Source organism: Lepus europaeus, chromosome 8, assembly GCF_033115175.1.
Source record: "Lepus europaeus isolate LE1 chromosome 8, mLepTim1.pri, whole genome shotgun sequence".
Lineage (NCBI taxonomy): Eukaryota > Metazoa > Chordata > Mammalia > Lagomorpha > Leporidae > Lepus > Lepus europaeus.
In genome coordinates, this window is record NC_084834.1 from 71,777,356 (window position 1) to 71,790,603 (window position 13,248).

At 36.5% G+C, this 13,248-nt stretch overlaps 1 protein-coding gene across 1 annotated transcript in view; it reads right to left on the reverse strand.

Annotated features, from left to right (window-relative positions):
- Window positions 1–12,639: 12,639 nt before the first annotated feature.
- Window positions 12,640–13,248, reverse strand: part of ARHGEF38 (Rho guanine nucleotide exchange factor 38) — a 137,850-nt gene continuing 137,241 nt past the window's right edge. Inside the window, exon 14 of the mRNA XM_062199132.1 lies at window positions 12,640–12,825. Within this exon, the coding sequence (XP_062055116.1) occupies window positions 12,640–12,825 (186 nt within the window). The remainder of the gene's footprint in view (window positions 12,826–13,248) is intronic.

Sequence of the window (13,248 nt, forward strand, 5' to 3'; positions counted from 1 at the left end):
TCCCTAACTTTCTGGAAGCCCAGATTAAAGAGAATGACCCAGGGTGTTTGACAAATTTATGAAAGGTAAACCATTTTGCATGCTTTCAAGAGATTCAGGAACAAACAGAACCAGTGGAGATCTGTGGAAAAATTCAAAGCTTGGCAAAAAACTGTTGCAAAGAGAAGGGTACACCTGAACTACAAAAAAGATTAGTGTAAGGGCCAGCATTGTGGCATAGCTGGTATATCTGCCATCTTCAATGGCAACATATCACATGGGCACTTGTTTGAGTTTTGGCTGCTCCATTTCCTTTCCAGCTTCCTGCTAATCACCTGCAAAAGGCAATGAGAATAGCCTAAGTGCTTGGGCCCCTGCTACCCACATGGGAGATCTGGAAGAACCTCCTGGCTTTGCCCTGGCCCAGCCCTGGCCATTGCGGCCATCTGGGAGTGAACGTGTGGATGGAAGATCTCTGTCTCTCTCTGTCTCTCCCTCTCTCTCTCTCTGTAACTCTGTCAAATAAATAAATAAATAAATCTTAAAAAAAAAAAATTAGTGCAGATAAAAGCCAGTTGCTTTGTATTGGGAAAATAAGGAAAATTCCTTGAGGGCATCTCAGAAATGAGGCCACCCATTCCATCATAGGACCAGATGCCTTCTAGGGCAAATTGTTTCAAGGATGGGCCTCTGGATACTCTCCATGGGCTCACTGACCCTGACAGCTTTGGGGTTTTACTCTGTTTTCCATGGAAGTGCTTCATAGCTACAGTCATGGCTCCATTGAGTCCAGGCACTGTTCCTTCCAGCAGCAGACCTTGATGACATTCACATGATGCTGTTTTTGATGATGCACAGAATGCAAGACTTACAGGGTAATGGTGGCATCCATCCATATTTCAAAGGAAAGTATGGGAGACCAGGCAAAAGTTTGCCCCATGGTGAGAACCTCTAATGGAGCAATGCCTGTGGGGCCATGAGAGTGAACCCACAGCAGGGACTCCAGAAAGCTAGAGTGGCCAGCAGTGTACAGTGTCCACCCAGGAATGCCCCCAGTATCAGCACGCAGCCCAAGACAGCAGTTGTGGCTCCTGAACTGCAAAGTCATAGGGACAGGACTACCTGAATAACAGAGGGCTCATTTCTTTCCACAATGTATATAGGATGCCAGATTTGGGGCTCTAAGATTTAATATCTGCTTTGCTAGGTTTTGGTGTTGCTTTCAGACAGTTCTTTTTTTTTTTTTTTTTCAGAAGAATGTAAAGAATCATATTTTGCAACTAACATATCATATGCTTTAAATAAATTAACTTGATCCAAACATCAACCCATATTAGAATTGAGCAAACTAAGAGTCGAAATGAAAAATCATTCAATAGATTACAGAGTTAGGAGCAAAACTCAGGAATGACTTTTTTTTACCATTTTGTTTTTACCATTTATTTAATAAATATAAATTTCCAAAGTACAACTTTTGGATTTTAGCAGCTTTTCCCCCCATAACCTCTCTCCCACCTGCAACATCCCATCTCCCACTGTCTCCCATCCCATACTTCATCAAGATTCATTTTCAATTATTTTTATATACAGAAGATCAACTTAGTATATATACTAAGTAAAGATTTCAACAGTTTGCACCCACACAGAAACACAAAGTATAAAGTACTGTTTGAGTACTAGATATACTGTTAACTCACATAGTACAACACATTAAGGACAGAGATCTTACATGAGGAATAAGTGCACAGTGACTCCTGTTGCTGATTTAACAATTGACATTTATTTATGACGTCAGTAATCATCCGAGGCTCTTGTCATAAGCTGCCAAGGCTATGGACGCCTCTTGAGTTCACCAACTCGATCTTATTTAGACAAGGCCATAGTCAAAGTGGAAATTCTCTCCTCCCTTCAGAGAAAGGTACTTCCTTCTTTGATGGCCCGTTCTTTCCGCTGGGATCTCACAGAGATCTTCATTTAGGTTTTTTGTTTTGTTTTGTTTTGTTTTTTGCCAGATTGTCTTGGCTTTCCATGCCTGCAAAACTCTCATGGGCTTTTTAGCAAGACCCAAATGTCTTAAGGGCTGATTCTGATGCCAGAGTGCTGCTCAGGACATCCGCCATTCTGAGTCTGCTGTGTATCCCACTTCCCATGTTGGATCGTTCTCTCCTTTTTAATTCTATCAGTTAGTATTAGCAGTCACTAGTTTTGTTTATGTGATCCCTTTGACACTTAATCCTGTCATTATCAATTATGAACTGAAACTGTTCATTTTGGTTAGTGAGATGGCATTGGTACATGCCACCTTGATGGGAATGAATTGGAATCCCCTGGCATGTTTCTAACTCTACCATTAGTGGTAAGTCCGAGTGAGCATGTGCTGAACTGTAAATCTCCACCCTCTCTCACTCCTACTCATATTTAACAGGGATCACTTTTCAGTTAAATTTAAACACCTAAGAATAATTGTGTGTTAATTGAAGAGTTCAACCAATGCTATTAAGTAGAACAAAAAAAACTAAAAGGAATAAACTAGTAAGTCGTTCCTTGAAAGTCAGGACAAGGGCTGATCAAGTCATTGTTTCTCATAGTGGCCATTTCACTTCACCAGGTTTCCTTTTTGGTGCTCAGTTAGTTGTCACTGATCAGGGAGAACATATGATATTTGTCCCTTTTGGACTGGCTTATTTCACTCAGCATTATGTTTTCCAGATTCCTCCATCTTGTTGCAAATGACTGGATTTCTTTTCTTTTCTTTCTTTTTTTTTTTTTTTTTTTTTTTTTTTTGACAGGCACAGTGGATAGTGAGAGAGAGAGAAAGGTCTTCCTTTTTTGCCGTTGGTTCACCCTCCAATGGCCACTGAGGCCAGCGTATCGTGCTGACCCGAAGCCAGGAGCCAGGTGCTTCTCCTGGTCTCAAATGCAGGTGCAGGACCCAAGGACTTGGGCCATCCTTCACTGCCTTCCTGGGCCACAGCAGAGAGCTGACCTGGAAGAGGGGCAACCGGGATAGGATCCGGTGCCCCAACCAGGACTAGAACCCAGTGTGCTGGTGCCGCAAGGTGGAGGATTAGCCTGTTGAGCCACAGCGCGGGCCGGATTTCATTTTTTTTTTTTTTTTTTACTGCTGTACAGTATTCTATAGAGTACAGACACCATAATTTCTTTATCTAGTCTTCTGTTGATGAGCATTTAGGTTGATTCTATGTCTTAGTTATTGTGAATTGAGCTTCAGTAAACATTGAGGTGCAGACAGCTCTTTATTTGCCAATTTAATTTCCTTTGGGTAAATTCCAAGGAGTGGGATGGCTGGGTTGTGTGGTAGGGTAATATTCAGGTTTCTGAGGAATCTCCAGACTGACTTCCATAGTGGCTTTACCGGTTTGTGTTCCCACCCACAGTGGTTTAGTGTCCCTTTTTTCCACATACTCACCAGCATCTGTTGTTAGTTAATTTCTGTATGTGAGCCATTCTGACCGGGGTGAGGTGAAACCTCATTGTGGTTTTGATTTGCATTTCCCTGATTGTTAGTGATCTTGAACATTTTTTCATGTGTCTGTTGGCCATTTGGATTTCCTCTTTTGAAAAAATGTCTATTGAGGTTTTTGGCCCATCTCCTAAGTGGGTTGTTTGTTTTGTTGTTGTGGAGTTTCTTGATCTCTTTGTAGATTCTGGTTTTTAATCCTTTATCGGTTGTATAGTTTGCAAATATTTTTTCCCATTCTGTCGGTTGCCTCTTCACTTTCCTGACTGTTTCTTTTGCAGTATAGAAACTTCTCAATTTGATGTAATCCCAATTGTTAAGTTTTGCTTTGACTGCCTGTGCCTCTGGGGTCTTTTCCAAGAAGTCTTTGCTGGTACCTATATCTTGCAGGGTTTCTCCGATGTTCTCTAATAATTTGATGGTGTCCAGTCATAGATTTAGATCTTTAATCCATGTTGAGTGGAGGTATGGGTCTTGCTTCATGCTTCTGCACATGGCAATCCAGTTTTCCCAGCACCATTTGTTGAATAGACTGTCCTTGCTCCAGGAATTGGTTTTAGAACCTTGATGAAATGTAAGTTGGCTGTAGATGTTTGGATTGATTTCTGGTGTTTCTATTCTGTTCCATTGGTCTATCCATCTGTTTCTGTACCAGCACCATGCTGTTTTGATTACAACTGCCCTGTAGTATGTCCTGAAATCTGGTATTGTGATGCCTCCGGCTTTGTTTTTGTTGTACAAAATTGCTTTAGCTATTCGAGGTCTCCTGTGTCTCCATATGAATTTCAGCATCATTTTTTCTAGATCTGAGAAGGATGTCTTTGGTATTTTGATTGGTGTTGCATTGAATGTATAAATTGCTTTTGGGAGAATAGACATTTTGATGATATTGATTCTTCTAATCCACGAGCATGGAAGATTTCTCTATTTTTTGGTATCCTCTTCTTTCTCTTTAAGATTTTGTAATTCTCATCATAGAAATATTTCATGTCCTTGGTTAAGTTTATTCCAAGGTATTTGATTGTTTTTGTAGCTATTGTGAATGGGATTGACCTTAGAAGTTATTCTTCAGCCATGGTATTGCCTGTGTTTACAAAGGCTGTTGATTTTTGTGCATTGATTTTATATCCTGCTACTTTGTCAAACTCTTCTATGAGTTCCAAAAGTCTCTTAGTAGAGTTCTTTGGGTCCCCTAAATACAGAATCATATCATCTGTAAAGAGGGATAGTTTGACTTCTTCCTTCCCAATTTGTATCCCTTTTATTTCTTTTTCTTGCCTAATAGCTCTGGCTAAAACTTCCAGAACTATGTTGAATAGCAGTGGTGAGAGTGGGCATCCCTGTCTGGTACCAGATCTCAGCGGAAATGCTTCCAACTTTTCCCCATTCAATAGGATGTTGGCCGTGGGTTTTTCATAAATTGCTTTGATTGTATTGAGGAATGTTCCTTCCATACCCAGTTTGCTTAGAGTTTTCATCATGAAAGGGTATTGTATTTTATCAAATGCTTTCTCTGTGTCTATTGAGATAATCATGTGGTTTTTCTTCTGCAGTCTGTTAATGTGGTATATCACATTGATTGTTTTGAACTTCCTGTGATCTTTTACTGAGAGATTTTCTTCCTTTACCTTTTTTCATATTGATGGCCGTGTTTCTGTGTTTCTGTGTGTAACACATTTTTAAGCATCTTTTGCAGGGCTGGACGAGTGGTGACTAATTCTTTCAATTTCTGTTTGCTATGAAAGGTCTTTATTTCACCTTCATTCACAAATGAGAGCTTTGCAGGATATAATATTCTGGGCTGGCAGTTTTTTTCTCTTAGTCCTTGGGCTATATCTCGCCATTCCCTCCTAGCCTGTAGGGTTTCTGATGAGACGTCTGCTGTGAGTCTAATTGGACATCCTCTGAGAATAATTGACGTTTCTCTCTTGCACATTTTAGAATCTTCTCTTTATGTTTCATTGTGGTGAGTTTGATTACAATGTGTCATGGTGAGGATCTCTTTTGGTCATGTTTATTGGGGGTTCTATGTGCTTCCTGTACTTGGATATCTCTTTCCTTCTCCAAACCCAGGAAGTTTTCTGCTAGTATCTCACTAAAAATGCCTTCTAATCCTTTCTCCCTCTCCATGCCTTCAGAAACTCCTAGAACATGAATGTTGGGTTTTTTTAATAGTATCCTGTAGATTCTCAACAATATTTTTTAGATTTCTAATTTCTTCTTCTTCTCTTTATTTTGACTGTATACTTTCCTGTGCTCGGTCTTCTAAGTCTGATACTCTCTCTTCTGCCTTACTGATTCTGTTTTTCAGGCTCTCTAAGGTGTTTTTTATTTGTTCTATTGAATTCTTCATTTCATTTTGATTTCTCTTCAATATCTCAATTTCACGTTCTACTAAATTCCTCATTTCATTTTGATTCCTCGTTAAAATTTCATTTTCATGAGATAAATTTTCTGTCCTGTCCTGTCTGGATTTCTGTAGTTCATGCATTTGTTTTTGATAACTTCTAAATGTTCTTATCATAAATTTTTTTAAATTCCATATCTTGCATTTCTTCTATCTCATCGACTTCATAATCTTGGCTTGGGGTGTCATGTTCATTTTGGAACATCATGATGTCTTGTTCTTGTTTCCTCAGTTTTTGCATTTGTTGTTTGGCATTGTGCAGATATTCTTTGGTTTCTTCTTTATAAATATGTAATAATTTTTATTATTTATATTTATATAGTTTATAAAATATAACTGCTACTTAACTGCTATTAAATAATGGTACTAAATTATTCACAATATATTAGAATCCAGAATTGAGATAATTCCATTACTTACATGTGGAGTAAATGTCTGTTTATGAGTTTAAAATCTGCCTGCAGATGTTTTTGTTGTGAGAAACACATTTCTGTTGATAATATACCAATTTCGCACAAACCTCTAGTCCTATTTAGGATCAAGAAGATAAAAACATCATTTTGTTTTATACTGTACAGCCAGTGTGGATTAAACTTAAGAAATGACATGACACAAACTGAGCTCAACAACTGTTAACAATTAAAATGACCCCAGTACTCACAAGGAATTAAAGTAGTAATACTTGCTACAGATTCCACATTAACACTTAAAATGATAAATGTTTTCCCCTCACAGAAAATATATTTTAGATAGAGTTGAGAAGAGACCAATTATCTTAATTTCTATTGCATTTTACGTGACTTTAACATAGTTTAAAAAGTAATTTATGTTTGGGGAGTATGGCTCTTTGTATAGGTAATGTATGTTTGTGTATACATAGACAAACATTTATATCTAAACATGTCATATCTATAATGCACATTTAGTATATGTAGATATGTAAAGTATGCATACATCTAATAAAGGATATAACTCAGTTTGCTATTTCATAGAGGTGTATTTGCGATTAGAATTTAATTGTCTCAAGCAGTTCTTAGCCTTGATTTTTCCATATCATAAAATGAGCTACCAGACTTTTTAATTGAGGTAATGATGAAATTAGCCAAGTTTATATGAATAATATTTATAACCTTATCTAGATTCTTATGTATAGTTTTTCTTCATTAGATTTAAATTGCATGAAGAGAGAGATCTTGTTTGTCTTTCATAGAACTGTAGTTCGTTTGCATGTCTCAATACTTATTGGCTCAATGATTGAGTGGGTAGATATACAAGTCTGGCCACAAGTAAGCTTTTAGGATTGTAAATGAAAATCCCATTTCAGTAGAATTATAGTATTGCTTTTCTGTTTTACATATTATGCTTTCTGTAAAATTATTTAGGTATAACTGTAATTTAGACCCAAAGTAAAGGAGGGAGAGAGGGATGGATGGAGGAATAGAAAAAAAGGGAACACTGAAAAAACACTGGCCTGGAAACAAGAGACCTGGTTTTGAATTCCAGTTCCTCCATGTATTAGCTATTTGGTCCTCAGTTTCATCTTTTATAAAAATAAATTAGAATGATATGAAATGGAAGGCATCTAATATAGATTGTCTCTGACTTATATTTCAGATTTATGATGGGGAAAAAAAAAGCAATTTGTGTTTAGTAGGAGCTGTACTTTGATTTTGGAATTTTCACAGTGACTTGTGACTGCTGGGCAGTAGCAGTGAGCTGCAGCTCTCAGTCAGCCCACAGGATCAGGAGGGAAAATAATTGACACTCTATGGTATGCTGTTGTTGCTAAGCTATGATGTTTGGTATATTCATTGTATTAAATGCAATTTGATAGGTGATTTTCCATTTAAGATGGGTTTATTAAAACATAACACCATAAGAAGTATCTTTGTTTAAAGATTAGATGATTCCCATTCTTAACATGGATATGGTAGTACTATTTATTAGTAGCAGATAATAAATTATATTGTGGTGACCAAAGGCTGTTTAGGAAATACATCATCTTACCAAAATAAAATTTTATTAATACAATTATTATATATAAATTATTTAAGCAATTAGAGCAAACCATAAATACATACCAAAGTGGTTTTTTAAGTAAAATAAGCTTAATTTACTTAGAGTACATTCCCTAGGTTTTTAAAAAAGAACATATCCCAGTATTTGCTGAAGTATAATTTATTTTCCTGAAAAACTGAAGCAAATCTTATCTGCATCTATCTAGATACAAAGTTGTAAAGGCAATGTCTGGCCTACAGAAATTCAATTTGTATTATGGTAGCCTTGAAATGAAAATTTGTTATATTAGAATAATTTTGTAGATCACAGAGAATTAGTGTTTTTTTTTAATATTTATTTTTGTTTATTTGAAGAGTTACAGAGAGGGATGTGGTAGAGAGAGAGAGAGAGAGAGAGAGAGAGAGAGAGAGAAATTCTTCCATCCACTGGTTCACTCCCCAAATGGCCACAACAGCCAGGGCTGGGCCAGGCTGAAGCCAGGAGCCAAGAACTTCATCAGAGTCTCCCACATGGATGCAGGGGCCCAAGGACTGGACCATCTTCTGCTGCTTTCCCAGGCACATTGGCAGGGAGCTAGAAAGGAAGTGGAGCAGCTGGAACTCAAATTGGTGCCCATATGGGATGCCAGCATCTCAGGCAGCAGCTTAGTCCTTTATACCCCAATAACACTGGCCCTAATTGGTGCATTTTTATATATTAGTATATTTTGTAGGAGAAAAGAAGTTAATGGAAAAAAAATAGTTTTTTTAAAGAATAAGATTCTTTAAGTAGAGATCTATCCCTAGAGAGTATAAAGTCCAGTGTTGGGGCTGGTGCTGAGGCACAATGGGTTAAGCCAGGACCTGTAGTGCCAGCATCCCATATGGGCACCAGTTTGAGTCCTGGCTGTTCCACTTCCAATCCAGCTCCCTGCTAATGGCCTGGGAAAGCTGCAGAGAATGGACCAAGTCCTTGAGCCCTGCACCCATGTGAGAGACCCAGAAGAAGCTCTTAGCTTCTGGCTTTAGCCTGGCCCAGCCCAGGTTGTTGCAGCCACTTGGGGAGTGAACCAGTAGATGAAGGATCTGTGTCTCTTCTTCCTCTCTGTAACTTAGCTTTCAGATCAATAAATAAATCTTTAAAAAAAATTAAAAATAAAGTTCAGTGTTCTACCAGTCAATAAAATTTAATTTCTTCCTCACCATCTATAATGTACATTTAAATGTCTAGTTCAGCTTTAGTTTTGTGTAGTCTGGATGTATTCAGTGTTGAGTAGTGTATTGAGTACCTTAAGAAGCCAAAGATAGCCTACTGGTCAAGACACCCATGCTCCATATTAGAGTACGTGGGTTCTCTCCCAAACTCTGGCTCCTGACTCCAGCTTTCTTACAATACAGATCTAGTAATAGCTCAAGTAATTAAGTTCCTGTCTCCCAAATGGAAGATCTGGATTGCCTTCCTGGCTTCCTGGGTCTGTGGTGTAGGCCCAGACCCAGCCATTGCTGTCATTTGGGTAGTGAACCAGTGGATGGGAATGTGCACTCTGGGTGAGTTTGTGTGTGTGGGGGGGTGTATGTGTTTAATGTTTCAGAAAGGAAAACACTAATTTTTGTAAAGCTACATTCATCATAAATAAGGAGGCATTTAATAGACATTTCTAAAAGTCCAAGTTATATTTTAGATAAATATGGAATATTCCAGCACTTAAAGTATGTCATACAGTGCTTCATTACTGTGATTTAAATGTATTTTATCACTTCTACACTATTCAACATTCATGCTAAAGTTTTCTGAAATATAAGGAAAGTTTAGATGGTGACTTTGTGACATTTTCATGATTTAAAAACCCATAGTAATTTTGCATTATTGAATTAACCTGCAATTTCTAAACTTTATTATATGCATTAGTTTAGCGCATCTGTATTTAAAAATAAATGTTAAATAAAATGTATACATACACTAGTTTGTTTTAAAAAGAAAAATGGGTACAAAAAATTCCCTTCATTCTTGGTAAAACTACCTACACGGGCATACCTACATACCCACACCAACAGTTTTTAAAAAATATTTCTTGTTTTTTTTTTTTTTTAAGATTTATTTATTTGAGAGGCAGAATTACAGAGAGGCAGAGGCAGAGAGAGAGAGAGAGATCTTCCATCAGCTGGTTCACTCCCCAGATGGCCGCAACAGCCAGAGCTGCGCTGATCCAAAGCCAGGAGCCAGGAGCTTCTCCCAGGTCTCCTACGTGGGTGCAGAAGCCCAAGCATTTGGGCCATCTTGTACTGCTGGATCAGAAGTGGAGCAGCCAGGTCTCAAACTGGCATCCATATGGGATGCCAGCACTACAGGCAGTGGCTTTACCTGCTATACCACAGTGCCAGCCCCAACAAGTTTTTGTCTTTACAACTTCTTGAAGATTTATTCATTTCCTGTCTTCAGAATTTATTTCCCTTAGGCTTAATAAAATAATGTCTGACCTTAAAATTACAATCTACTTGATTTTATATAAATACTATAAAACAGGATATTATATTATTTTTAAAGCCTGAATAGCAAATTAAATATAGGTTGTATTTTAAAAATAGTAACAATGTAGATTTATACTAATATTTATACAAAATAATGGGGAACTACATGCAGTAGGTGGTTTCATTACAACTCTTGCTTAGCTGCTAATTTCAACTGTGATTTTAGTGGTGTGGTTTCTTCAAAGGTCAGGCAGGAAGCATCAATCCTAGGACCACACAGGTAGACAAAGCTTCTCATATTAACACAGTTACTTGTTTCAGCCTGAAGAGCAGATATGTGCTTCTGATATAATTCTTGATTTTTGCAGGTAGTATTAAGGGCACAACTAATTTAAATATACATATATGTATAATTTCCCCACTATTTCAGTTCTGGAGCATGTATATATTTTTCATAAGAAGTAAATGGATTTCTTTTTGCTTTACCCTAGGCGAATTACAATTTACTTACGTTCCAAAAGTGTCTGCTAATAAAAACTTTAAGTTCCTGTTTACCAAAAAAAGAGAGTCTTTCAATACCCAAATCAAAACAAGAAATATATGAAATATATGAAACTTGTATAACTTAAGTAAAATTTACAAAAAAAAACCAAGAAATATGTTATGTAAAAGCAACTTATTAGCAGACTCTTATAAAAACATTTACAAATTAATGACCTGAGAGCAGTATCATAAAATGAAATGCTCCTGTCATGTAAATGTCAGTGGTTATACATGTAAAGTATGTGTGTGTGTGCGTGTGTGTGTTACAGCCAGCTACTTCTAAAAAGCAGCACCTTTTATTATTTGTATTCTTTAATGATACATGTAACATAGTATGCATTACAGTGATAAAATAAATTGTTCAAAGTAACAATCTTAAATGTTAGCACATCTTATTGGACAATGGTTTCCACCTTAATTTGATTTTTAAAGGAAACTACTAAAATCAAATTTAATTTAATGTAATCTCTGTTCCAAAGGAGCATCCTTAGTTCAATAAAATGTCTTCAAAAAGTATGTCTTAAATTGTAGAAGACAGTTCTTTGGGCAATACCCAAATGAAAGTTCAACGTCCCAGGCCATTTTGTTATAAGCAGATGTTATCCTACCTTTCCTCATCTAAGTACAAATCAGCAACTAAAAAAATTCAAATTTTGACTCAAAATATGGAATACAAAATTCCCCATTCATCATCTGAATGGTAGAGAGACACAAAATACTTTTTCATTAAAGTATCATTAGAAGTTGTATAGGATAGTTTTTGAACAATTATATAGTTATAGAAATTATTAATCAATCCTGGAAACAATATACCTAGGGACTTCATATTGTTTAGGCTAATAAAGAAGTTCTTGAAGCCCTGCATTTTGAAATTTGTACTTTAATATAGGCCTGAGACGAAAATAGCTCACACTGATGTTAATTATTTGCATTGCTAAGTGCTTTGTGAATAGATAATGTAGACACTCTGGAGAAATATACAGTGAGGAGAATGGACCCTGGTCCTAGGCTACCTAGGACTGAGTCAGCCCCTACCACTTATAGCAATGTGTTTTCAGTTAATTACTTCCTGGTTCCTCATAATGTTATATTAAGTTACTGCATATAAAATGGCATGTGGTATGCAGTCAGAAAATGTTAGATATCATTGATATCATATTATTTAGGGGTTTTTTCTTGTTCAAGACTTATGTTAAAGAAAGGCCCCATATCAAAAACTTCCAGTTGGCTATTAATCAATTCATATTCTTATGTGTATTTAGTATTGTCTGGTTCATATATATGTGTGTCTGACTTTTATTAAACACATATTTGTATAAACTGCATAACATATCATGTATATGTATGTATATGCATGTGTGCATGTTCAAGGAAAAATATGAAAACCATGTTTAAGATGAAATGCATAATACAGTAAAAATAATTATAGTAAATAGAAAAACCTTCATCTAATCTTTGATTTTATGATAAAGGAACACATTTACTCTTTCAAAATATCTTCACTTTTAAGTAGTTGATAGTTGGAACCTGAGCCATTTGCTTTGATGTTTTTGTTGCCTTAGTATTTCCTTCAACATGTATTCTTTATAATATATTCATGAAATAATCCTGATAGGAAGTACAGTCTTCCTTAAAACTTGATATAGTTTCAGTTCATGTAGTTTGGAGATTTCTTGCTTTCTGGTCTGAAGTTTTGTCATGTCAGTTTTATGAGGTAGTCAGTCAACAACTTGTCAGAAAATGAAAGTCACAGACTTATTTACTTAAGCATAGGTCATCTTCCCAAGGTAGTTAGCTGGCACATATCCTTTCTGTCCTTGAGCTTCGGCTAACCACCACTCTTTATTTCCACTTAGGTCACAAAATCTAAGTATATGGACTCTTTGGTACTCTTGAAGGCTGAGTTCATGGTCACTCCGTGCTTGAAAAGCATGAACAGCATAGAAAATCTAAACAGAGAAGTAAATGAAATTAATGGAATCAGAAGCTGAAAAGATTGAGAAACAACACAGACTTCTAAACTTTTAGAAGCAACGTTCAAGTTTTCTTAATTTTGCAGTCACATTGCCCGATTCCTATTGGATTTATTTTTGTAAAAGTATGCTCCCTGATGAGAATTCAGTAGAGTAGGCATTCTGTGATTCTGTTGGAAGGAGTCTAACCTGTCCATGCTTGAAGGTAATTTGCCAGTTTCTGTTAAAAGATGTTTTAATGCTAATTACTAATGCTTCCAAGAATATTTTCTACAAAAATAGAAACATTGGCAGATATTTTTGCACAATTTCAACTGCAATACCTATATGCTAGGTGAAAAGTAGGAAGAAAATGGGAATAATAATAAAGTTTTAGCAAAGAGGGAATAAACTCTACAG